Source organism: Drosophila sulfurigaster, chromosome 2R (assembly GCF_023558435.1).
Source record: "Drosophila sulfurigaster albostrigata strain 15112-1811.04 chromosome 2R, ASM2355843v2, whole genome shotgun sequence".
Taxonomy (NCBI): Eukaryota; Metazoa; Arthropoda; class Insecta; order Diptera; family Drosophilidae; genus Drosophila; species Drosophila sulfurigaster.
This window is the reverse complement of record NC_084882.1, coordinates 31,887,987-31,915,551: the sequence shown is the minus strand read 5'-3', so window position 1 is coordinate 31,915,551 and position 27,565 is coordinate 31,887,987. Positions and strand designations below refer to the sequence as shown.

At 36.8% G+C, this 27,565-nt stretch overlaps 4 protein-coding genes and 1 long non-coding RNA gene across 7 annotated transcripts; all 5 read right to left on the bottom strand.

Annotated features, from left to right (window-relative positions):
- Positions 1–277: 277 nt before the first annotated feature.
- On the bottom strand, positions 278–24,330 carry LOC133838697 (uncharacterized). 3 transcript variants are annotated; one of them, XR_009893975.1, is made up of 4 exons: positions 24,225–24,330; positions 23,678–24,079; positions 22,788–23,610; positions 278–365 (listed from the first exon to the last, which is right to left on the bottom strand). XR_009893975.1 is itself a non-coding variant. In XM_062269883.1 (3 exons), the coding sequence occupies exons 1-3, from the start codon at positions 24,256–24,258 to the stop codon at positions 13,284–13,286; spliced, it is 1,077 nt and encodes a 358-aa protein (XP_062125867.1). In that variant the 5' UTR covers positions 24,259–24,330; the 3' UTR covers positions 13,235–13,283. The 3 variants fall into 3 exon arrangements, 2 of the variants coding, with proteins under 2 accessions (XP_062125867.1, XP_062125866.1); XM_062269883.1 differs by lacking the exons at positions 278–365; positions 22,788–23,610; positions 23,678–24,079 and adding exons at positions 13,235–13,924; positions 13,992–14,393; XM_062269882.1 differs by lacking the exons at positions 278–365; positions 22,788–23,610; positions 23,678–24,079; positions 24,225–24,330 and adding exons at positions 13,235–13,924; positions 13,992–14,393; positions 16,410–16,479.
- On the bottom strand, positions 462–1,843 carry LOC133838695 (uncharacterized). Its single transcript, XM_062269881.1, has 3 exons — positions 1,752–1,843; positions 1,227–1,628; positions 462–1,159 (listed from the first exon to the last, which is right to left on the bottom strand). The coding sequence occupies exons 1-3, from the start codon at positions 1,783–1,785 to the stop codon at positions 519–521; spliced, it is 1,077 nt and encodes a 358-aa protein (XP_062125865.1). The 5' UTR covers positions 1,786–1,843; the 3' UTR covers positions 462–518.
- On the bottom strand, positions 1,935–3,392 carry LOC133838698 (uncharacterized). The gene is made up of 3 exons (XM_062269884.1): positions 3,310–3,392; positions 2,856–3,254; positions 1,935–2,792 (listed from the first exon to the last, which is right to left on the bottom strand). The coding sequence occupies exons 1-3, from the start codon at positions 3,341–3,343 to the stop codon at positions 2,179–2,181; spliced, it is 1,047 nt and encodes a 348-aa protein (XP_062125868.1). The 5' UTR covers positions 3,344–3,392; the 3' UTR covers positions 1,935–2,178.
- Positions 9,003–9,831, bottom strand: LOC133836807 (uncharacterized). Its single transcript, XM_062267392.1, has 2 exons — positions 9,711–9,831; positions 9,003–9,643 (listed from the first exon to the last, which is right to left on the bottom strand). Exons 1-2 carry the CDS (start codon positions 9,829–9,831, stop codon positions 9,003–9,005), a joined length of 762 nt encoding a protein of 253 aa, XP_062123376.1.
- LOC133838703 (uncharacterized) lies at positions 19,727–20,454 on the bottom strand. The gene is made up of 3 exons (XR_009893976.1): positions 20,366–20,454; positions 19,917–20,310; positions 19,727–19,857 (listed from the first exon to the last, which is right to left on the bottom strand). It is a non-coding gene; the product is annotated as an uncharacterized LOC133838703 (long non-coding RNA).
- Positions 24,331–27,565: the final 3,235 nt, after the last annotated feature.

The following is a 27,565-nucleotide window of genomic DNA, read 5'->3' as shown; positions in this document are numbered from 1 at the left end:
ACTCTCCCTTTGTTGCTCTCGCAAAGTCTATCTCTTTAAGATTTTTGATGTGGACAAAATGATGTGCACAAAACGGAATTTTAAATTCGACTGAAGCCAAGGAACTCGACTCGCTTACTTATAACGTAAAATTATTCTAAGAGTATTGAGATTTATTATCACAGGAATTTACCTTACAGATCCTTGTGGATCGCGTTTATCCCTACTAATTGTTTACCCCTAATGTTTTCTTGGAAAAATAATTGGCTTGGGTTCATATTTTTACGGAACGCAAAGGTTTCACATACCTGACATACGCAGGTAATTTCACGTTATTTATTTGTAGATCCAGATTTAGATGTAGTATACTTAGTCCTGAAGAAGACCTTATCATCTTATTTTTATGATCTTTTATAAAATTGACGATATCATTGTTAAGATTTGATTTGCTTTAATAATGTTGTAATAAGTAGAATTTTAAATATACTTTATCATCAACTATATTCTATTAATTTCAATTTAAGTTTCAGGAAAATTCTTTAACAAACGTTCTGCAAATTTTGCACATTTCTGAGAATAAAATCATTTGCATCGCAGCAGTAGGTATATCCAGAATTCGGGGCTGGACTCACTTGCAAGCCCAGACTAACACATGACAACGGTGTGCATAAGGAAGCGGGTTGAACTGGATTCTCGGCATGATTATAGGTGATAACAGCGTAATGTATATTACGATTTGAATGGGATCGAATAATCTTGTAAGTCCATTCGGGTACCGGATTGCGATTGCCCCTCACCAAATAAATATCTCTCGGATTTCCAGCGACGTCATCGAGCTCCAGCACTCCAATTCCTCCCGTGCAAACAGTCATTTTTCCATAACGATCTCGCATGCGACGCACCCAGTTCTCAACTCTCGACCAATTGCTGTCGTTCACATCGGCGAATTGAGCCACCACATTGATGTACCTAAATGTGGCTCTCATTTGATCGCAGAAACCAAAGTCAGCCGAGGGCGTCAAATGGCCGCGATTGAATTTATATGGCCGTCCAGGACTCGTGATATAAGTCTGTTGATTATTAAATATTTCGTTGAATCGCCTATAAATGTTTTTGGCCTGGAATGATGGAATGATGACAACAACATCAGTAACACGCCAACAACCAGTGCGAGGTGGATCTGCAATTCAAATAAAACAAAGCCAATTAAGTTCAACGAACTCGATGAAAAGCATTCATTGACTTACTCATTGTGTCGCTGTCAATTTCATGTATGGAAAATAGCGACCTTTGTGATGTGACATCGTAGCAACTTCTATATATCTCCAGAAAATGATTCGGACCCAATCTATAGCCCATTCGATACATAGTTGCAGGGGCAGGACAGCTAGCATCTTGCACAGCCTCATGCTTTGGATCGGGTTTCGGACTGCAATTGGTTGTTGGCAGTGCAGGACTAAATTGGCCATTTCGACAAGTGCTATCAACATAATTTGTTTCACTGCACAAGACTCTCAGTTTGGTTCCATTTGGCACTGCATTTTTGCGCAGTATTTCAAGTCGATTCCTAGAGATTGTTGCAAAAATCCGATTAGTTGTTTGACCATATGCTGCATCAATCACACATGTGGCGTTGATTTGTGCAATAACTGAAAAAAAATGTAAAATAGAAAAATTATTTCAGTTCTGAAAATGTTTTAATGAAATATACATTAAACTTTGCATTGAATATGATTTACACTAACAATGCAGCTGACTTGTTTAATACTCACGCAGCAATAAAAATATTCCCAACGTCTTAAACATCTTTCTACTTGGAGGGCAACTTTTCTACTGTCGAACGCTCTTTTATTCAATTCTGATTTAAAGCCGAAACAAGTAAGAGCGAACAACAAAAGTGTGCCAATCTCGTTCTGTATTTTAATCGCTGTCGCTCTTATTGAATAAAGTGCGGAAATTTAATTTATTCCAAAATATTACATAGTATTATATTATAGTATGCGGGAAATTCCAGCTACATACATGAGGTTATCAGTTGCTTCGTCATTGCTAGCGATGCTTAGAAACGAATAAAATTCCCAATAAGATGCAATTAATGAAAATCGTTTACTATGCTCTTCTTCAATTGAATATTATTAATATTGATCGCTTCTGTTTAAAACTCTTATAGTAAACTTAACTGGAAAACATGTCACAAGCTTAGCAAACACTTTGCAGATGACGTAGATATCGTGAAATGAAATCATTGACATCACAACAGAATGAGAATCCAGCCAAAGCTGATGGAGTTAATTTCAGTTCTGCTGGACAAATAATTGGATTACATAATGGAACAGGTCTTTGACCATCGAAAATATTATTGTATGTCAGGAAGGCGTAATGGGAAGTGTTCGATTTGACAAGTTTGTAAATCCATTTGTAGACGGGATTACGATTGTGGCTTGCTAGAGAAATATTTGTTGGTATACGAAATTCATTCTCCAGCTGCAATATTCCTAAACCTCCGGTACAAACTGTTAGCTTCTCATTATGCGCTAGAAGTTGCTCAATTCTTTTCCAATTTCTGTTGTTGATGTTGGAAAATTGAGCCATAACATTAATGTATTTATAAGTCGCTTTCGTATGTTCGCAAAATCCAAAGTCAGCTGCCGGTGTCAAGTGACCGCGATTAAACAGATAAGGCGGTCGATCGTTCGATGTGTAATTCTGTTTTCCAAGAATTTCATTGAACCTATTTAGTATACTCTTGGCCTGAAACGAGCGAGATATAGTCACATTTTCTGAGGTGAAGCCTGAGGAGATACATTTTGTGGCTGTAAATAAATGATTATTTAGAATAGGTCACAATAATACATATAATCAAATACTTGACTCACTTAGATTGTGACGATGTAATTCATGAAAGGAAAACACAGATCTTTGTGTTGCAATGTCATAGCAACTTCTATATACTTCAAGAAACTGTTGTTCATTTAATTTGTATCCCACACGAAACATGCTAAAAGGACACTTATCGTCATCGACCAACTCAACAATTGCTTCGGGTTTTCGTGTACAATTTGACGTTGACAATGCAGGAACAAATCTGCGATTTGCTCGACAAGTGGAATCCACAAAATCGCTGGAACTACAAAATAATCTCAATCTACCGCCAGTTGGCACTAGATTATTACGAAGTAACTCAAGATGAGATCCGACGCGTTTGGCAAATATTCGATTGGTTGCCAAGACATCGGCATCTCTAACTAAACAATTGGCTTTGATTTCTACTACAACTGTAAATAGAAAAGATTAATTAATTATGTAAATTTAAGTTTATTTTTCACTTACGCAACGCGACGATCACGAAATGTATTCCGATCATTTTGTGACTTCGACAACTGATTGACAACTGACGAACAAATTTGTCAAACATTGTGTCGAACAATTATTAAATTAAGAGAGCGTTATCTCTGTCTCTAAGTGTCTCTTTTATACCCGCTACCCATAGGGTAGAAGGGTATTATAACTTTGTGCCGGCAGGAAATGTATGTAACAGGTAGAAGGAGGCATCTCCGACCCTATAAAGTATATATATTCTTGATCAGCGTCAACAGCCGAGACGATATAGCCATGTCCGTCTGTCCGTCTGTGTGTCTGTCTGTCTGTGTGTCCGTCCGTCTGTCCGTATGAACACCTAGATCTCAGAGACTATAAGAGATGGAGCTATAATTTTTTCGACAGCATTTGTTATGTTTGCACGCAGATCAAGTTTGTTTCAAATTTTTGCCACGCCCACTTCCGCCCCGAAAATCAAAAAATCGAATAACAAGCGTAATTTTAAAGCTAGAGTTGCGAATTTTGGTATATACAATAATTACTATAGTAGTTATGATTCCTAAAAATTTGGTTGCGATCAGATAAAAATTGTCGAAGTTATTAAAGAAATACTTTATATGGGCAAAACGCCCACTTAGTAGGGGTCTTAGTTGCTTTGGCTGACAATCTGGTGTATTGAGCTGTCTATGGTATATTTTAAATGCGGTACTATATCGATATACCACATATACCATTTGGTATTTTTAGTATTTTTGCAGTATATTTGGTATATTTTGAGAATAATACCGAAAAATTCATTTCTTTTATTCAAAATGGGTAGCGGGTATCTCACAGTCGAGTACACTCGACTGTAGCTTTCTTACTTGTTTTTGTTTTGACTTCATCTGTAAAGAGATAAGAAGAACCAAAGTGTTGTCACAACATGTTCATCAAACTGATAAGGATAATACATATATGAATTAATTTATTTCTTTGTTTAGTTTATTACTGCCATTGAACTGAAGGTTAAATTGTTCTAAAATGTATATTTATTTATTGTTTGACTTTATTAGTTACATGAACAAGTAGAAATTGATAAAACTGATTTATATTTATTTTGTATTTACGTTTTTTATACCCGCTACCCATAGGGTGAAGGGTATTATAACTTTGTGCCGGCAGGAAATGTAAGTAACAGGTAGAACGAGGCATCTCTGACCCTATAAAGTATATATATTCTTGATCAGCGTCAACAGCCGAGACAATATAGCCATGTCCGTCTGTGTGTCTGTCCGTCTGTCCGTATGAACACCTAGATATCAGAGACTATATGAGATAGAGCTATAATTTTTCGACAGCATTTGTTATGTTTGCACGCAGATCAAGTTTGTTTCAAATTTTTGCCACGCCCACTTCCGCCCCGCAAATCAAAAATCGAATAACAAGCGTAATTTTAAAGCTAGAGTTGCGAATTTAAATAAATACAATAATTGGTAAATACAATAATTACTATAGTAGTTATGATTCCTGAAAAATTGGTTGCGATCAGATAAAAATTGTGGAAGTTATTAAAGAAATACTTTTGTATGGGCAAATACGCCTACTTACTAGGGCTCTTAGTTGCTTTGGTTGACAATCTGGTCCATTGTGCCGTCTATGGTATATTTTGAATGGTGTACTATATCGATATACCAAACATACCATTTGGTATATTTTTAGTATTTTCGGTATATTTTGAAAATGATACCGCAATATTTTGCCTTTATTAAAATGGGTAGCGGGTATCTCACAGTCGAGCACACTCGACTGTAACTTTCTTACTTGTTTTAGCCTGGAATAATGGAATGATGTCAACAGCATCAGTAGCACGCCAACAACCAGTGCGAGGTGGATCTGCAACAAAGTCAATGAAGTTCAACGAACTCGATGAAAAGCATTGATTGACTTACTCTTTGTGTCGCTGTCAATTTCATGTATGGAAAACAGCGACCTTTGTGATGTGACATTGTAGCAGCTTCTATATATCTCCAGAAAATTATTCGGACCCAATCTATAGCCCATTCGATACATGGTTGCAGGGGCAGGACAGCTAGCATCTTGCACAGCCTCATGCTTTGGATCGGGCTTCGGACTGCAATTGGTTGTTGGAAGTGCGGGATTAAATTGGCCATTTCGGCAAGTGCTATCAACATAATTTGTTGCACTGCACAAGACTCTCAGTGTGGTTCCATTTGGCACTGCATTTTTACGCAGTATTTCAATTCGATTCCTAAAACTGTTGCAAAAATCCGATTAGATGATTGACCATACGCTGCATCAATCACACATGTGGCGTTGATTTGTGCAATAACTGTAAGTATGTAAAATACGAGTACACAAATTATTTAAGTTTTGAAAATGTTTAAATGAAATATAAATTCAACTTTGCATTCTATTTTCATACATATTTAATTGAATATGATTTACAATAACAATGCAGTTGACTTGTTTTATACTCACGCGGCAATAAAAATATTCCCAATGTCTTAAACATCTTTCTACTTGGAGTGCAACTTTTCTACTGTCAAACGCTTTTTATTTAATTTTAATTTAAAGCAGAAAAAATTAAGAGCAAACAACAAAAGTGTGCCAATCTCGTTCTGTATTTTAATCGCTGTCTCTCGTAATAAAAATGTGATTATATTTAATTTATTCCAAATTAAATTCCAGCTACATGAGGTTGCTTCGTCATTGCTAAAAATAACAAGTAAGAAAGTTATAGTCGAGTGTGCTCGACTGTGAGATACCCGCTACCCATTTTAGTAAAGGCAAAATATTGCGGTATTATTTTCAAAATATACCGAAAATACTAAAATGGACCAGATTGTCGCCCAAAGCAACTAAGAGCCATAGTAAGTAGCCGTTTTTGCCCATACAAAAGTATTTCTTTAATAGCTTCCACAATTTTTATCTGATCGCAACCAATTTTTGAGGAATCATAACTATTATAGTAATTATTGTATATACCAAAATAACTACTCTAGCTTTAAAATTACTCTTGTTATTCGATTTTTAAATTGCGGGGCGGAAGTGGGCGTGGTCAAAATTTGAAACAAACTTGATCTGCGTGCAAACATAACAAATGCTGTCGAACAAATAACAAATGCTGCCCTTTTTCATTTGAATATTGTGACGTGCTTTCAGTTAAGTTTAGTATGATAGTTTTAAACAGAAGCAATTAATATTAACACGTCACAAGCTTAGCAACAAGTAAGAAAGCTACAGTCGAGTGTACTCGACTGTGAGATACCCACTACCCATTTTGAATAAAAGAAATATATTTTGCGGTATTTTTCTCAAAATATACCGAATATACTGCAAAATACTAAAAATATACCATATGGTATATTTGGTACATCGATATAGTACCGCATTCAAAATATACCATAGACGTCACAATATACCGATTCTCAGCTAAAGCAACTAAGAGCCCTAGTAAGTAGGCGTTTTTGTCCATACAAAACTATTTCTTTAATAACTTCGACAATTTTATCTGATCGCAACCAAATTTTCAGGAATCATAACTATTATAGTAATTATTGTATATGGGTAATTCTCTGAGGGATGTCGCGTGCGACCAGCTTTTCAGTTACAAAAAAAAAAACATATTCTGAAACAATTTTAAAAATAAGTAAAGGTTATTTCTATAGCTCTAGATTAGTACTTTAATTAGAGCTAAGAATGGTTTTGGAATTTTCTTTCTGTTTTGTTTTCTGTTCTGATAAATGCAAAATTAACAAATTCGTACGCAAAACCAAAAATGAACGAATTTATATATTTTATTGTAAAACAGAATAAGTTACTAAAATCAATCTTAGCTCTAAAAATAGTGCTAATCCGAAGCTTTAGAATAACCTTCACTTAATTTTAAAATTGTTTTAGTTTATGTTTTTTTTTGTCACTGTAAAGCTGTTCGCACGCGACATTTACCAGAGAATTACCCATATACCAAAATTCGTAACTCTAGCTTTAAAATTACTCTTGTTATTCGATTTTTTGATTTGCAGAGGCGGAAGGGGCGTGGCAAAATTTAAAACCAACTTGATCTGCGTGCAAACATAACAAATGCTGTCGAAAAAAATTATAGCTCTATCTCTTATAGTCTCTGAGATCTAGGTGTTCATACGGACAGACGGACAGACACACAGACGGACAGACGGACACGGCTAGATCGTTTCGGCTGTTGACGCTGATCATTTGCATTTCCTGCCGGCACAAAGTTATAATACCCTTTTACCCTAAGGGTAGCGGGTATAAACACTTTGCAGATGACGAAGATATCGTGAAATGAAATCATCGACATCACAACAAAAGAAAATCCAGCCAAAGCTGATAATAACACTGATGTATTTATAAGTCGCTTTCGTATATTCGCAGAATCCAAAGTCAGGTGCCGGTGTCAAGTGGCCGCGATTAATCAGATAAGGCGGTCGATCGTTCGAAGTGTAAGTCTGTTTTCCAAGAATTTCGAGCGAGATATAGACACATTTTCTGAGGTGAAGCCGAGATACATTTTGTGGCTGCAAATAAATGATTAGTTAGAATATAATATATAATAGAATAATATAATCGAATACTTGACTCACTTAGATTGTGACGATGTAATTCATGAATGGAAAACGCAGATCTTTGTATAGCAATGTCATAACAACTTCTATAGTATATACTTCCAGAAACTGTTGTGCATTCAATTTGTATCCCACACGAAACATGCTAAAAGGACACTTATCGTCATCGACCAACTCAACAATTGCTTCGGGTTTTCGTGTACAATTTGACGTTGACAATGCAGGAACAAATCTGCGATTTGCTCGACAAGTGGAATCCACAAAATCCATGGAACTACATAATAATCTCAATCTTCCGCCAGTTGGCACTAGATTATTGCGAAGTAACTCAAGATGAGATCCGACGCGTTTTGCAAATATTCGATTGCCAAGACATCGGCATATCTAACCAAACAATTGGCTTTGATTTCCACTACAACCATAGCAAAGTTTGATTAATTATGTCAATTTAAGTTTATTTTTCACTTACGCAACGCGACAAACACGAAATGTATTCAGATTATTTTGTGACTTCGACAACTGATTGACAACTGTCGACCAAATTTGTCAAACATTGTGTCGAACAATTATTAAATTAAGAGAGCGTTTTCGCTTACTTACGCAACATGAAAAATATGCTAAGCTTTTAAGCATCTTGCGACTTTGAGTGTAACTCATCGACTAATTTCTACTAATTTTACAACAAAGAAACTAAGCATAGCTCAACAATATGTTAGAATCGTGCTTTATTTATTTTTCACTCTCTCTTTGCTGCGCTCACAAAGTCTATCTCTTAAAGATTTTTGATGAGGACAAAATGATGTGCACAAAACGGAATTTCAAATTCGACTGAAGCCAAGAGACTCGACTCACTTATGATATTTATGATTACAGGAATTTTCCATGCGGGTCGGCTCCATCGCTACTTTGTTTACCCTTAATGTTTTCTTGGCCTATAGGCCTGAAGAAGACCCTATCATCTTATTTTATAATCTCAGTATTACACTTTCTTACGATCTTTTATAAAATTGATGATATCATTGTTAAGATTTGATTTGCTTTAATAATGTTATAATAAGTAGAAATTTAAATATACACCACCAACACCAACTATATTCTATTAAGTTTCAGGAAAATTCTTTAACAAACATTCTGCAAATTTTTCACATTTCTGAGAATAAAATCATTTGCATCGCAGCAGTAGGTATATCCAGAATTCGGGGCTGGACTCACTTGCAAGCCCAGACTAACACATGACAACGGTGTGCATAAGGAAGCGGGTTGAACTGGATTCTCGGCATGATTATAGGTGATAACAGCGTAATGCACATTTCGATTTGAATGGGATCGAATTATCTTGTAAGTCCATTCGGGTACCGGATTGCGATTGCCCCTCACAAGATAAATATCTCTCGGATTTCCAGCGACGTCATCGAGCTCCAGCACTCCAATTCCTCCCGTGCAAACAGTCATTTTTCCATAACGATCTCGCATGCGACGCACCCAGTTCTCAACTCTCGACCAATTGCTGTCGTTCACATCGGCGAATTGAGCCACCACATTGATGTACCTAAATGTGGCTCTCATTTGATCGCAGAAACCAAAGTCACCCGAGGGCGTCAAATGGCCGCGGTTTAATTTATATGGCCGATTAGGACTCGTGATATAAGTCTGTTGATTATTAAACATTTCGTTGAATCGCTTATAAATGTTTTTGGCCTGGAATGATGGAGCGATGACAACATCATCTGTACCACGCCAACAACCAGTGCGAGGTGGATCTGCAATTCAAGTAAAAGAAAGTCAATTAAGTTCAACGAACTTGATTAAAAGCATTGATTGTCTTACTCATTGTGTCGCTGTCAATTTCATGTATGGAAAACAGCGACCTTTGTGATGTGACATCGTAGCAGCTTCTATATATCTCCAGAAAATGATTCGGACCCAATCTATAGCCCATTCGGTACATGGTTGCAGGGACAGGACAGCTAGCATCTTGCACAGCCCCATGCTTTGGATCGGGCTTCGGACTGCAATTGGTTGGACTAAATTGGCCATTTCGGCAAGTGCTATCAACATAATTTGTTGCACTGCACAAGACTCTCAGTGTGGTTCCATTTGGCACTGCATTTTTGCGCAGTATTTCAAGTCGATTCCTAGAGATTGTTGCAAAATCCGATTAGTTGTTTGACCATATGCTGCATCAATCACACATGTGGCGTTGTCCAATCCATTTGTAGACGGGATTACGATTGTGACTTGCCAGAGAAATATTTGTTGGCATATGAAATTGATTCTCCAGCTGCAATATTCCTAAACCTCCGGTACAAACCGTACCCAATGCTCAATTCTTCTTCAATCGGAGGTGTAGTAAAAGTGAAAGATGAAAGAAAATAAAATGTGCACTTGAAATCATTAATGACCGGTAAATTAATTAGTTTGCACCTTGCTCAGTCAATCAACTGAAGCAAAAACAAAAATTAAAGAAATATTATAAATATCATTGTAATAATTTAGTTAATTCACTCTTAAAATAATTTATATGGCCAAGCCAAAATATATAATATAATATTTGACTATTTTAATTGTGTGCATGTTGACAGCTGCAAAAATATTTAATTCCGATGCTGCTCAGTAATTTCTACTTTCCGACTGCGGACAAACACTATCAGATATTTGCAACATAGCCAAACCAAACACACACATGCACACACACACACAACACACACTCACATATGCACTTAAAACTGGGTCAACTTGTGCTTGATCTTCTTTTGCCTTGATAGCAATTTAATGAATTTTTATTTTGAAATATTTAACCAAAATTATTTCGATGTCTTTTATGCAATTAAATGCTTCTCAGCTTGGCATTTAAATGACTGTACATTTAAATAATAACATTTTAATGAATAATTGTATGGACGCTGGTATGATTAACAGCTAATGTAAATAACTGATAACGAACACACACATTATTTTAGAACGCTCTTAAACACTTGTAGTTGTAGTGTACCAAAACCTTATCAGGCTTTAAAAGGCACTGATTGTCCGTGATCGAGCTTGGTAGGTTGCGTATTCTTGCTATGCTCGGGTCTAGCTCGTCGGATTGGTCGGGGTTCTTCCTCACTCGATCACTTGCGGCTACGCTAACACATGCAAATAGTTAATACGCAAGCGGAATGTACAATAATATACACAAAAGAAAGCTTTATAGAAAATAAAATACAGAATAAAAAGAGATTTCGCGCCGACACACGCTTCAGTGGAGTTTCCTTCAAAGAAATTACCTAGTAGAGGAATCTAGATGTTAAAATCCTCATCTCTACCCTCCCGACCATGGTAACTGCGATTTTTTTTATAAGTTACCCCTACTTTAATTCAAATTTAATTTTTTATATATTCGACATCTTCCCTTCGCTTACTAGACAGAGCATGTTAAGAAAAATTAGCAAAACATTATTTCATTAATCACTTCATGTGAATTTTAAATTATAAAAGAATTCATGATACTCCGCTTGTTACATATGTGATATGATCAACAATATTTACAAAATGACTTCAAGTCTAAGACGTACTCGGATAATTTCATCCGATTAACAATTAGGCACATTTATATAATCATTTGTATCATTAAGGTTACCTTTTGTAACTTCTACTTTGTTTAAGTTAACTTACTCAGATGTCGTTTTCTTACTGTCGTGGTACCATGACGAAGATGAGTGACGATGATAATGTTGTGTTGATAATGTACTATATGAGAAAATATACAGATAATTAATATAAATGTACCAAAATTATAATTATTTCATTTTGTTGTATCCACGAGTATGCCTCAAAAATTTTCCATTAGAATTATTAATTTTATGTTTACTAATTTTTAATACAAAATAACTAGAAGACACAGTCGATGTAATTCGTGCAATGAGGAATGTCAATCATTCATCATATAATTGAATTAATTGTTGTTGCATTGTGGATTGGGGTACTGTTGTTGTACTATACACTACTCATCCAGTGTATTCTTGGTCTTCGGTGCTCCGTTAATATTCAAGGTCAAGCTAGGCCGTGATCTTGTGTGTATGTCGTGGACTGTCAGAATCGTCAGATCTTTGGTGCTCCGTTAAGCAGCCGACCTTGTTGTGACCTCCAACCAAATTTGTGCACCCAATATATAATTGTTCACTAGGGTCACACAGCGCTCTATAGTTGTAATAGAGGTTGAATGGACCATTAGTGGCCCACAGAGGCTACCATCCGCCAGTGCCGAGCTCGATGAGCCGAATTTCTGGGGATTCTACGCCTGTCTTGGAGATATGGTTATAAAATACTCTCACAATTATTTCCTCTTCATACCTGTATTACTTATAGAATTTATCACTGCACTTTTTATATATAAATATTATATATATGCGGCTATCCTCGTATATATTCTCACTAGTTGGGGTTTATCTGGTTTTATCCTCTGCCAGATTATATAATATTGCAGAATCACGTGGAGTTATAAAATCAGATGCCGAGAGACAATAAATACGACTGCTTTGTCTAATTGCTTTTTCTCTACTGCTAAGCTCGCTTCACTTTCGACTGTACTCCACTGCACCGCATGGTAAGCCGAGCTTTTGCAAGATCTTTGCGAAGCAATTGCAGATAGTCAGATGACTAAGTTAGGGTGCGTCAATATTTAGAACAGCAAAAAAGTTGGGAAATTTGGAACTTCTTTTATTACAATATATTTTTCGCTCACTACATAGTATCTTCGATACTACTATTCACATGAGATATCACTTAAAAGTGTCATTTTTAATTTTTAGCATTATATGAATTTCTCAATTAGTTACAATGCCACAAATTATTATTTAAATATTCCATTCACTTTACTCACGAAGTCTTTCTTTCCTAATCGATTTTTACTTACGTAACATGACAAATATGCTAAGCTTCTTAAGCATTTTGCGACTTTGAATGAGGCTGATCGACGACTGATTTACTAATCTTTAGAAACAAAACAACTAGAATATAGCTCCAACAATAGAACCGCTCTTTATTTATTTTTCACACTTCCTTTGTTGCTCTCGCAAAGTCTATCTCTTTAAGATTTTTGATGTGGACAAAATAATGTGCACAAAACGGAATTTCAAATGCTTGGAAAAATAAATTATGCTAACTGGCTTGGGTTCATCTTTTTACGGAACGCAAAGGTTTTACATACGTGACATTCACAGGTGATTTCACGTTATTTATTTGTAGTTCCAGATTTAGATGTAGTATACTTAGTCCTATTTTTAAAATTTCATTATTACACTTTCTTATGATCTTTTATAAAATTTGCTTTAATAATGTTATAATAAATATAAATTTAAATATACACCACCAACACCAACTATATTCTATTAATTTCAAGTTAAGTTTCAGGAAAATTCTTTAACAAACATTCTGCAAATTTTTCACATTTCTGATAATAAAATCATTTGCATCGCAGCAGTATGTATATCCAGAATTCGGGACTGGACTCACTTGCAAGCCCAGAATAACACATGACAACGGTGTGCATAAGGAAGCGGGTTGAACTGGATTCTCGGCATGATTATAGGTGATAACAGCGTAATGCACATTTCGATTTGAGTGGGATCGAATAATCTTGTAAGTCCATTCGGGTACCGGATTTAGATTGCCCCTCACCAGATAAATATCTTTCGGTTTTCCAGCGACGTCATTGAGCTTCAGCACTCCAATTCCTCCCGTGCAAACAGTCATTTTTCCAAAACGATCTCGCATGCGACGCACCCAGTTCTCAACTCTCGACCAATTGCTGTCGTTCACATCGGCGAATTGAGCCACCACATTGGTGTACCTGAATGTGGCTCTCATTTGATCGCGGAAACCAAAGTCAGCCGAGGGCGTCAAGTGGCCGCGGTTTAATTTATATGGCCGATCAGGACTCGTGATGTAAGTCTGTTGATTATTAAACATTTCGTTGAATCGAGTATAAATGTTTTTGGCCTGGAATGATGGAGCGATGACAACATCATCTGTACCACGCCAACAACCAGTGCGAGGTGGATCTGCAATTCAAATAAAACAAAGCCAATTAAGTTCAACGAACTCGATGAAAAGCATTGATTGACTTACTCTTGGTGTCGCTGTCAATTTCGTGTATGGAAAACAGCGACCTTTGTGATGTGACATCGTAGCAGCTTCTATATATCTCCAGAAAATGATTCGGAGCCAATCTATAGCCCATTCGATACATGGTTGCAGGGACAGGACAGCTAGCATCTTGCACAGTCTCATGCTTTGGATCGGGTTTTGGACTGCAATTGGTTGTTGGCAGTGGAGGACTAAATTTTCCATTTCGGCAAGCGCTATCAACATAATTTGTTGCACTGCACAAGACTCTCAGTTTGGTTCCATTTGGCACTGTATTTTTGCGCAGTATTTCAAGTCGATTCGTGGAGACTGTTGCAAAAACCCGATTAGTTGATTGACAATATGCTGCATCAATCACACATGTGGCGTTGATTTGTGCAATAACTGAAAACAAATGTAAAATACAAAAATTATTTCAGTTTTAATGAAATATACATTAAACTTTGCATTCTATTTTCATACATATTTAGGTTAGGTTAGTTAGGTATCTTCGTCTCAGAAGTAGCACAGTATGAATGCATTTTTGGCAAAAGCCAGCAGCATCCTAGGAGGTAGCCGTGAAACGTCCCGAAGATCGTTGTGGCACGGTGAATTGAGGTATTTTAGCCGGAGTCGGATAAAGTCGGCATCTACAGATTGCCTTAACCCCGGTCTCGTTGCATTTCCTGTACTGATCACTGTTAGTGATACCCAGCTTTACAGCATGGACAGCTGAGAGACAGTGACCAGTTAAAATGCCTAGCATTAGCCTGCAGTCTTTCCTTGAAAGCTGCATGACGAATTTGTTTAAGTTTATGTTAGTAGAGGCACATATCAGCCTTGCAGTTTTGCACGAGTTGGCATTGCGCCAGCTCGCGTCCCACTGAAGTCTAGAGCGCACCTCAATTTCCCTGCCTAGAGTTCGCAGGGATATCGGAACATTGCACATGTTACCGACATCGAGCCCAACTCCCTCTTTGGCGAGAGGGTCTGCGATCTCGTTGCCATCGATGCCCTGATGGCTTGGGATCCAATAGATACGCACGACCGCAGATGCGTTCAGCGACTCTATCGCTCTTCTGCTGTCCAGGACAACTTTGGACTTGACCACATCAGAGTGCATTGAACTTATTGCAGCCTGGCTGGCAACAAAGATGTTAATTGAGTTGTGATTACGCTGTAAACCCCTGCCTGGCTCGGCTTTACCATAGTGTAGCCTATTTTTGGGGGACCACGCAGGTACCTTATACCTCTTCGTGAAGAGGATAAGGTCCGTTTTGTCCGCGTTAATGCTGAGCCCGGCTGACTCGGCCCATGCTTGAACTTCCGTAAAGTAAGTTCCATTACGGATCTAAGGATGGTTGGGCATTTCCCAGTTATCAAAATGCTTATGTCATCGGCATAGGTATTTAACTTGGGGCCCGTCTAGTGAATTTTGAAGTACGCTATTTACGACCAAATTCCAAAGGAGAGCCGAGAGAACCCTACCCTGGGGAGTGCCACCTTGCACTTCCTTTGTAATGACCGCATCGCCCCACGTAGCCACCACCCGCCTGTCGCAAAGAAGACGGTTGACCCACCTGTGGATCGCTGGAACTGAGGTAAGGCCCTTCATAATAGCGTCAGTAGTGATGTTATTGAAGGCGCCTGAAATATCTAGAAATGCACCCAAGGCTTATTCTATGTAATGTTCTGCTTTTTCGATGGAAGCTACTAGAGCATGGAGATCTCTCAATGGACTTGCCCTTAGTATACGCATGCTGATTTGGGGACAACAGATGCATTGAGTTGCTTCTGATGTGCAAATCAAGTAGCTTTTCCAATGTTTTTAGCAGGAAAGAGGTTAGGCTGATAGGCCGGAAGTCATTTTATTATCTTTAATTAGACCGGCAGGGGTCTCATAACTGGGAGACTAGAAAAGAGCTGCCAGTCACTGTTCTCTGTTCCAGTACATCCGGGAAATGAGTTGAGAGCAGTGCTTCAAGAGTTTCAGCACTGCTCTCCGTCCACATTCCATCGCCCGACTTGAGCAGACTAGGACTGGAAGCCTGCTTGGACAGCAGCTTCCTCAGTGTGGAGGTGTCTTTAATGTTGTCCAGATCTGAGCAAAAGGTTCTCCATGATGACCTTTTAGATGATCGGATCATCTTCTTGTAGGACTTCAGGAGACCCCTGTACTCGTCCCAGACATATTCGTTGTCCGCCTTCTTAGCAAGTTGAAACATGCTAGTAAGCTCCCCACGTAGCGATGAGAGATCTGGGTTCCACCAGGGTGGCTTCGATCTTCTCGTCGGTCTTGAGAGCCTACAGGATTGGCGAAACGTGAAAAGTAGTCCTGCTGAGAGGACATTGACATATTTCATACATATTTTATTGAATATTATTTACAATAACAATGCAGCTGACTTGTTTAATACTCACGCAGCAATAAAAATATTCCCAGCGTCTTAAACATCTTTCTACTTGGAATGCAACTTTTCTACTGTCGAACCCATTTTGATTGAGTTCTCATTTAAAGCAGAAACAACTAGAGCGAACAACAACAGTGTGCCAATATCGTTCTATATTTTAATCGCTGTCTCTCGTAATAAATAAAGTGAAATTATTAGATGAGGTAGAAACGTATAAAATTCCCATTAAAATGCAATTAATGAAAACGAAAGTGGTAAATGTGCTATGCCCTTTTTCATTTGAATATTATGACGTGATTTAAACAGAAGCAATTAATACTAACATGTCACAAGCTTAGCAAAGCTTTGCTTTGGCGAGTTTGTAAATCCATTTGAAGCCTGGATTAAGATTGTGACTTGTGAAATATTTTTTGCATATGAAATTCATTCTCCAGCTGCAATATTCCTAAACCTCCGGTACAAACTGTTAGCTTCTCATTATGCACTAATAGTTGCCGTACCCAATGCTGAATTCTTTTCCAATTTCCGTTATTGATGTTGGAAAATTGAGCCATAACATTGATGTATGTATTTATAAGTCGCTTTCGTATGTTCGCAAAATCCAAAGTCAGCTGCCGGTGTCAAGTGGCCGCGATTAAACAGATAAGTGTAACGTGCAACGATATACACCGCAAGGGTGAACGGACGATCTGTGGGTGCGGGGCACGCTATAGTATCCGGCTCTAGCTCGTCGGCTTTGGGGGTGGTGGTCTTGCTTCCACAAATCTATCCTATTTTCGTTTCGCACTATCATTAACAAGATTAGAATTGAGCGAGCTGCGACATAAAGAAACGCTAGAACACTAACCGGAAGAGAAAAAAAACTTATGTTTCTGCAGAGAAAGAGAGAAAGAAGAGAGAGAGAGAGAAGAAGAGAGAGAGAACGAGATTTAGGTTACCATCTTGTCACAGGTGTTACGTGACAAGAATCCCCACCATCCTATGATCACAAGCATCAGAGCCTGGCTCTGGTGATCCCTTTGGGCTCTACGACGATGGAGCCTACGGCCAGGTTTGGCTAATCAAAAGAGAAATTATTCCATGTTTAAATTGTTTTAATTAAAGGAGTAAATATAAAGGAAATAATACATTATAAAATACGAGTATAAAGTAACGTTTAAAAATGATGTAATATGACAAAATATAATATTCTAAATCTAATTATTTTTCAAATTGTATAAGAGAATTTTAAATTTTTGTGCCGTATTTGTTTTGCCTAATTGTTTTAATATTCGTTTGTTTAATAATACGTATAATTTGTTTATTTTAAATTTGTTTTGTTTTCAACGGCTGTGATTCATTTCATTTTATTTTTATTTATTAAGAATTAATTTTTGAGCAACTTTTTCCATTTTTTTATTTTTATTTAACATTTCTTTAAGTTTATTTAGTTGTGTGAATTTTCATGTGCGTAATGTGCAAGAACGAAAAATATTTGTACCAGGTGTACATTTTTAAATTTTTTAACGAAATTACCCCAGAATTCCTGCGGCGGTGATCGATCTCCGGCGAAGTGCTGGAACAGGCTAAACGACGAGGTGTTTTACAAAAAAATAATAATCTTGGCACATTAATCACATCCGCACATTTTTGAATTAAATACTATTAATCTTTCGAACAACAAACTATAAATTAATTTTAACAAATTTGTTTTCTAATTCATGTTCATTTCTACACATGACTTGTGAATTTTTCTAATTTCCGATTTGATTTTGAACAACTATACATTTATTTTCATTCTTTTCATTACAATTTTCTAGCACTCTTGTTTTGATATTTTTCTTTTACAATTTCATTTTTTTCTAATCGCACTCTTACAAATTGTTTTAATTTATTATAATTGCGATTGTAGATATGATTTTATATGTGTGACCGCTTCGCTTTAAATTGATTGATCTACTCACTGATCTGATTTTATTGCAATTGTTTTAATTTGTGTTCAAACACAAGCGCTACTAGATTTAATTTTAACTTTTGGTTTTGTAGCGCACTTTTTTAATTATTTGTGTTCAACAGAACTGCACTTTCATTTTAATTTTTATTTAAATTTAAACTTTGTTTTCAAATTTTGAATATTTCTTTTAGTGCGAAAGCGCTACACTTTAAGAACTTGCATATTAGATTTTGTTTGTTTTGTTTTTATATAAATAGCATGATTTAGTTCCAATCATTTTGTTTTCACAACACTTTAGATCGAATGAAGATTGGAGAAGATTAGAGATTTCACAACAAGGTTGACACGTTGGCAAAGTTAAAGTTGGCGCCTAAAAGCGCTCCGTTGGCCAGTCGGTAGCCTGTAGAGGCGCTCCGCCGTCCACAAGGTGACCTGAAGGGGTGTTCCGCTGGCCGAGAGGGCCGTTGAGGGTGCTCCGGTGGCCGAAAGGCCTGCACGGGCGCTCCGCTTGGCAAACGGAGGCTGCTGGACAAGCTGCGGCTTGTGAAGGCAAACCGGCTGTCTGCCTCGAAAAAAGGAGCAAGGCCTTAAAGGTGAAGAAATCAATCCTGGTTAAAACGGAGTCCTCTCTTGACATAATAAAACTTTTTATCTTACCAATTAGCAGAAATGGCAATGGAAAAATCCCCACTAGAGCTTGATGGCTTTCGATTTAAAATTTCCTACAACCGGAACCGGCTTACGCTAAGTTGGCCGCACTCAAGCTGGTGCAGCTGGCGCAAACGTCAAAGCTGAGCTTTCCAATGCAACCGATGCACTTCAAGCTTATCAGCAGTTTTACAACACTACTTTAAGCTCAGCTTATCAGCAGCTTAAGCTAATTCGATAGACTAAAAGTGCATACTCTTAGTCACTGAATAACAAAACGTATCGTGGCTAAAATGTAGCATGCCTTTAGGCCCTAAGTAAAACAAAACCACTAACCATACAATACAAAATTGTCGTGCGCTAGTTGCATGTCTGTGAGGCAACTGCACGTTGCAAAACTTCCTATGCATACACATAGTGATATAGGCGAGCATATATGTAGATACATACACGCATACATAGAAACGAAAGCAGAGCGCAACGAAATATACCCTTGCTCATCGCTCCGCATTTGATCTGCGACTGAACTCAACGCTGCGCGCTGCGTTAGAACTTCGAATTTTCGAATGAGCCGAAGAGGCTCTGGTGTTCGAATCGCAGCGCCCGGCCCGACTGGGGTTGCAATAATACTGTTTTAATGATACCTTTGGATGTATGACTTGACGCATCTATGTATTGTATGGTTAGTGACAAAACATAATTTGATGTAATTCAATGCCTGTTGCTGTAGGTGCCGTTACATAAGGCGGTCGATCGTTCGATGTGTAATTCTGTTTTCCAAGAATTTAATTGAACCTATTTAGTATACTCTTGGCCTGAAAGGAGCGAGATATAGTCACGTTTTCTGTGGTAAAGCCAGAGGAGATACATTTTGAGGCTGCAAATAAATGATTAGTTAGAATGGATCAGAATAATATAATCAAATACTTGACTCACTTAGATTGTGACGATATAATTCATTAATGGAAAAGACTGATCTTTGTATTGCAATGTCATAGCAACTTCTATATACTTCAAGAAACTGTTGCGCGTTCAATTTGTATCCCACATGAAACTTACTAAAAGGACAATTATCGTTATCGACCAACTCAACAATTGCTTCGGGTTTTCGTATACAATTTGACGCTGACAATGCAGGAACAAATCTGCGATTTCTTCGACAAGTGGAATCCACAAAATCGCTGGAACTACATAATAATCTCAATCTGCTGCCAGTTGGAACTAGATTATTGCGAAGTAACTCAAGATGAGACGCGTTTGGCAAATATTCGATTGGTTGCCAAGACATCGGCATCTCTAACTAAACAATTGGCTTTGATTTCTACTACAACTGTAAATAGAAAAGATTAATTAATTATGTAAATTTAAGTTTATTTTTCACTTACGCAACGCGACGATCACGAAATGTATTCCGATCATTTTGTGACTTCGACAACTGATTGACAACTGACGAACAAATTTGTCAAACATTGTGTCGAACAATTATTAAATTAAGAGAGCGTTATCTCTTTCTCTAAGTGTCTCTTTTTGTTATGATTACATCTGTAAAATATAAGAAGAACCAAAGTGTTGTCACAACATGTTCATCAAACTGATAAGGATTATATATGAATTAATTTATTTCTTTGTTTAGTTTATTACTGCCATTGAACTGAAGGTTAAATTGTTATAAAATCTATATTTATTTATTGTTTGACTTTATTAGTTACATTAACAAGTAGAAATTGATAAAACTGATTTATATTTATTTTGTATTTACGTTTTTTATTAACATAATATTTAAGTTTTTAACTTGCTTTGAAATGAAGGTTTAATTGGTATATTATAATCTTATATCAACTACTTTACTTACTTGCGCTCCTCGGTTCAATTTCATGTATTGAAAATAGTGCTGTTTGAGAACTTTGGTCATAGCAGGTTCTGTATACCTCAACAAACTTATTTTCATTCAACTTATATCCCACAAGGAACATTTTTGCTGGACTGGGGCCAGAAGCTTCTTCGATTTCCAACTGAGTCGATCTGAATCCCGTTTTTGTATTTTTATTCTCTGGCAATTCAGGTTCAAATGCATCTTCTTCGGGATCACAGGCAGCTTTTGTGTTCCCATCGCAATTTTGGGTCGGCAATCCTCGATCAACTACGGCAACTCCGCCATTATCAGCCATAAACCTTTTGCTTGATGACGTTTACATTTGGCTTCAACAGAATGGGTAGGAGAACAAAAGATACTCAATTCGGTTCCGACAGGCACTTCGTTAGTCCGCAGCATCTCAAAACCATTATTAGTTTTATGGTTAATACGTGATTGCTGATTTTCAGATATTCTCGACTAATAACACATTGAGCATTGACTTCAAAAATAACTGCAAAGGAAATTATGTTAATATTGATAAAAGCGTTTATTTCACAAAATGATAGAGCAGAAAAATAATTGTATGGTTGATTTGCAGATAATCTGAATATCAGATAACGTAAGAAAACCGTGTTTTCGAGCGGTATTCATCAAATTCATATGAATATTATAGAACATTCGATTAATGATTTAGCATTTCAAAAATCGGTATTATTTTTTTGGCATTTATCAATACCACATTTATCACGAAGTCTTTCTTTACTAATTTATTTACTTACGCAACATGAAAAATATGCTAAGCTCTTTAAACATCTTGCGACTTTGAGTGTAACTCATCGACTGATCTACTAATTTTACAACAAAGAAACTTGAGCTCCAACAATAGAACCGTTCTTTATTTCTTTTCACTCTCTCTTTGTTGCTCTCGCAAAGTCAATCTCTTTAAGATTTTTGATGTGGACAAAATGATGTGCACAAAACGGAATTTCATATTCGACTGAAGCCAAGGGACTCGACTCGCTTATTTATAACGTAAAATTATTCTAAAAGTATTGATATTTATGATTACAGGAATTTTCCATGCGGATCGGGTCCATCGCTACTTTGTTAACCCTTCATAGTTTCTTAGAATAGATAACAATAAAATGTATTTGTCGAAGAATTACAGAACTAGATATATTTAGTTTGAAAGTTAACGGACAGTATGTTAGGTGACATTATGTTAAATGGACAGAGCATCACTTGATACAAGCTCAAATGAGCATGGCGCTTGCAGTTCTTTGGCTGATGCAATAGAGACAATGTAAAAAGGATGATGAAATAGTTGTGGTGAAATAGAAGAATTGGCGGAGAGAGGCAGATGGCTTGCGAGTCAGTCTGTTTCGAGTTACGAGACGAAGAACATTGCAAGCGACTTGCTGTGCGAAGTGCCATTAAAAGAAATCATGGAAGGAGATGAAGAGCCAATCACTCCAGTGCCCAATCCGTATTCTCCGACATACAGGCATGCTCCGGTTTTCACTTTTCGTTTTCGTTTTCGATTTGGGACCAAAACCGAGATTTTCGTTTTTAGGTGCTCCGGTTTTCACACGTTTTTGGTCATCGTTTTGCTATCGGAACGTTTCATTTTTACTGCTAAAACAGCTGACTTGTGTTTTGGTTAAAGTAAACAACGCAAAAATGTCTTTTGTATGTCCAATTTCGTGCGTGGATTGAACTCACATAAAGATATTTTTATCCTGCATTGTTTATTTATGCTTCCCTCAATAAAATATATTTGGCTTTTCTCTTTTTGCAAAGAAAGATTTGATACTTTACTGATACTGATGTATTTATAAGTCGCTTTCTTATATTCACAAAATCCGAAGTCAGCTGCCAGTGTCAAGTGGCCGCGATTAAATCTGTTTTCAAGAATTTTGTTGAGCCTATTGGCCTATAGCCGTGAAGAAGACCTTACCATCTTATTTTTACAATCTCAGTATTACACTTTCTGATCATCTTTTATAAAATTGACGATATCATTGTTAATATTTGATTTGCTTTAATAATGTTATAATAGGTAGAAATTTAAATATACACCACCAACCAACACCAACTATATTTTACTAATTTCAAGTTAAGTTTCAGAAAAATTCTTTAACAAACATTCTGCAAATTTTTCACATTTCTGATAATAAAATCATTTGCATCGCAGCAGTATGTATATCCAGAATTCGGGACTGACTCACTTGCAAGCCCAGACTAACACATGACAACGGTGTGCATAAGGAAGCGGGTTGAACTGGATTCTCGGCATGATTATAGGTGATAACAGCGTAATGCACATTTCGATTTGAGTGGGATCGAATAATCTTGTAAGTCCATTCGGGTACCGGATTGCGATTGCCCCTCACCAGATAAATATCTTTCGGTTTTCCAGCGACGTCATCGAGCTCCAGCACTCCAATTCCTCCCGTGCAAACAGTCATTTTTCCATAAAGATCTCGCATGCGACGCACCCAGTTCTCAACTCTCGACCAATTGCTGTCGTTCACATCGGCGAATTGAGCCACCACATTGATGTACCTGAATGTTGCTCTCATTTGATCGCAGAAACCAAAGTCAGCCGAGGGCGTCAAAAGGCCGCGGTTTAATTTATACGGCCGTCCAGGACTCGTGATGTAAGTCTGTTGATTATTAAACATTTCGTTGAATCGCTTATAAATGTTTTGGCCTGGAATGATGGAGCGATGACAACATCATCTGTAACACGCCAACAACCAGTGCGAGGTGGATCTGCAATTCAAGTAAAAGAAAGTCAATTAAGTTCAACGAACTCGATGAAAAGCATTGATTGACTTACTCTTTGTGTCGCTGTCAATTTCGTGTATCGAAAACAGCGACCTTTGTGATGTGACATCGTAGCAACTTCTATATATCTCCAGAAAATGATTCGGACCCAATCTATAGCCCATTCGATACATGATTGCAGGGGCCGGACAGCTAGCATCTTGCACAGCCTCATGCTTTGGATCTGGTTTTGGACTGCAATTGGTTGTTGGCAGTGCAGGATTAAATTGGTCATTTCGGCAAGTGCTATCAACATAATTTGTTGCACTGCACAAGACTCTCAGTTTGGTTCCATTTGGCACTACATTTTTGCGCAGTAATTCAATTCGATTCCTAGAGACTGTTGCAAAAATCCGATTAGTTGATTGATCATACGCTGCATCAATAAAACATGTGGCGTTGATTTGTGCAATAACTGAAAACAAATGTAAAATACAAAAATTATTTAAGTTTTGAAAATGTTTAAATGAAATATAAATTCAACTTTGCATTCTATTTTCATACATATTTAATTGAATATGATTTACAACAATAATGCAGCTGATTTGTTTTATACTCACGCAGCAATAAAAATATTCCCAACGTCTTAAACATCTTTCTACTTGGAGTGCAACTTTTCTACTGTCGAACGCTTTTTTATTTAATTCTCATTTAAAGCAGAAACAACTAGAGCGAACAACAAAAGTATGCCAATATCGCTCTATATAATATAATGAATAAAGTGGTTAAATTTAATTTATTCCAAAATATAACATATTATTATATTATAATATGCAGGAAATTCCAGCTACATGTCACTTTGTCATTGCTAAAAATAAAAATAAGTAAGAAAGTTACAGTCGAGTGTGCTCGACTAGTAAGTAGGCGTATAGTATTTGCCCATACAAAAGTATTTCTTTAATAATTTCCACAATTTTTATTTGATCGCAATCAAATTTTCAGGAATCATAACTACTATAGTAATTATTGTATATACCAAAACTCTAGCTTTAAAATTACGCTTGTTATTCGATTTTTTGATTTTCAGGGGCGGAAGTGGGCGTGGAAAAATTTGAAACAAACTTGATCTGCGTGCAAACATAACAAATGCTGTCGAAAAAAATTATAGCTCTATCTCTTATAGTCTCTGAGATCCAGTGTTGCATACGGACGGACGGACAGACGGACATGGCTTGATCGTCTCGACTGTTGACGCTGATCAAGAATATATATACTTTATAGGGTCGGAGATGCCTCCTTCTATCTTTTACATACATTTCCTGCCGGCACAAAGTTATAATACCCCTCTACCCTATGGGTAGCGGGTATAAAAAATTCCCATTAAGAAGCAATTAATAAAAATGAAAGTAGTAAATGTACTATGCCCTTTTTCAGTTAAGTTTAGTATGAGAGATTTAAACAGAAGCAATTAATATTAACACGTCACAAGCTTAGCAAACACTTTGAAGATGACGAAGATATCGTGAAATGAAATCATCGACATCACAACAGAATGAGAATCCAGCCAAAGCTGATGGAGTTAATTTCAGTTCTGTTGGACAAATAATTGATTACATAATGGCAAAGGTCTTTGACCATCGAAAATATTATTGTATGTGAGGAACGCGTAATGGGAAGTGTTGTAAATCCACTTACAGACGGGATTACGATTGTGGCTTGCTAGAGTACTATTTCTTGGCATATGAAATTCATTCTCGCTGCAATATTGAACCTCCGGTTCAAACTGTTAGCTTCTCATTATGCACTAATAGTTGCCGTACCCAATGCTCAATTCTTTTCTAATTTCTGTTATTGATGTTGGAAAATTGAGCCATAACATTGATGTATTTATACATAAGTCGCTTTCGTATGTTCGCAAAATCCAAAGTCAGCTGCCGGTGTCAAGTGGCCGTTATCGTTATCGACCAACTCAACAATTGCTTCGAGTTTTCGTATACAATTTGACGTTGGCAATGCAGGAACAAATCTGCGATTTGCTCGACAAGTGGAATCCACAAAATCGCTGGAACTACAAAATAATCTCAATCTGCCCCCAGTTGGCACTAGATTATTGCGAAGTAACGCAAGTTGAGATCCGACGCGTTTGGCAAATATTCGATTGGTTGCCAAGACATCGGAATCTCTAACTAAACAATTGGCTTTGATTTCCACCGCAACTGTAAATAGAAAAGATTTATTAATTATGTAAATTTAAGTTTATTTTTCACTTACGCAACGCGACGAGCAGGAAATGTATTCCGATCATTTTGTGACTTTGACAACTGATTGACAACTGACGAATTAATACAAAAATTAGTTATATTAACAAGTAGAAATTGATAAACCAGATTTATAGGTTTTTTTTTTATTAACATATCATTTAAGTTTATAACTTGCTTTGAACTGAAGGTTTAATTGGTATAATTGGTATAATAAATGTATATTTATTATTGATTGATTGGCCGTCTTTATTACTTAGAAATTTATGAATATTAAATATTATATTATATTAATAGCATTCGATTAACATAATGTAATAACTAATGAAGTATATTTAAATTATTATTGAAGGTGAACTATTAGAGTAATTCTATTTTGGAAATAAAAAAATTATTTTAATATTTTTGTGCTTATAATAATATGGCTTGTCAAGTAATGAATAAAGAAAAATTATAATAATGTATAATATTATTATAAACCCAAATACATATATCAAAATCATCAACAGTGTAAATTGCTTACAAACTCTTTTGATTTGATTTCTTATCAACTTCAGGCGGCTTTGCTCTATTGGCCCAAGTCGGAGGCAATCATAAATTGCAAGTAGCAAGTGGCAAGTGGCAAGCATGTGTCTCTGTGTGTTGTCGACACTTCACTTCACTACACATCGCGGGTCATCGCTGATAAGTGGCAACCGTGAGATTGGTTCCCAGGAGAATAGGTTTGCCAACCTGACTGGGTTATTCATAGAATGAATATAGTACACTTATACTATGACTACGAGTATGTAGTTGTGGTAGGTATGCCAAGCCCTCTCTCGCATATCAGTTGTTTATTATCAGACTTTGCCAAGTGGAAGCGACGCCGCTGCTTCTGCTTCTGTCGCTGCTGTTTGTTTGTCAACAGTCACACAAACACATTTAATACTACTTACGAGTCTGCATGTGTATAAGTATGGCTGCTCAAGCTGTTATGAGCGAGAATATAATAACAAAAAGGGGTTGGTTGCTTGGCCTCTGTATGGAAGAGACTCTTACACACGTAATCGTGAGGGCGAGCTTTATGTGCATTCCGTTTTGTCATCAGCTTATCTAAAATTGAATCGGAGGTGTAGTAAAAAGGGAAAAATGAAAGAAAATAAAATGTGCACTTGAAATCATTTGACTGGTCATTCATTAGCTGGCACCTTGCTCAGTCAATCAACTGAAGCAAAAACCATTAAAGAAATATTATAAATATCATTGTAGCATAAATAATTTACTTAATTCACTTTTAAAATAATTTATTCTTTGGCCATGGCAAAATATATATTTGATTATTTTTATTGTGTGCATGTTGACAGCTGCAAAAAATATTTAATTCCGGATGCTGTTCAGTAATTTCTACTTTCCGACTGCAAACAAACACTATCAGATATTTGCAACATAGCCAAGCCAAACACACACATGCACACACACACATGCACACACACACATGCACACACACTCATGCACACATACACATGCACACTCACATATGCACTTAAAACTGGGTCAACTTGTGCTCGAGCTTCTTTTGCCTTGATAGCAATTTAATGAATTTTTATTGCGAAATATTTAACCAAAATTATTTCGCTGTATTTTATGTCAAATAAATGCTTCTCAGCTTGGCATTTAAATGACTGCACACACACACACACATACAGACACACACACACACACTC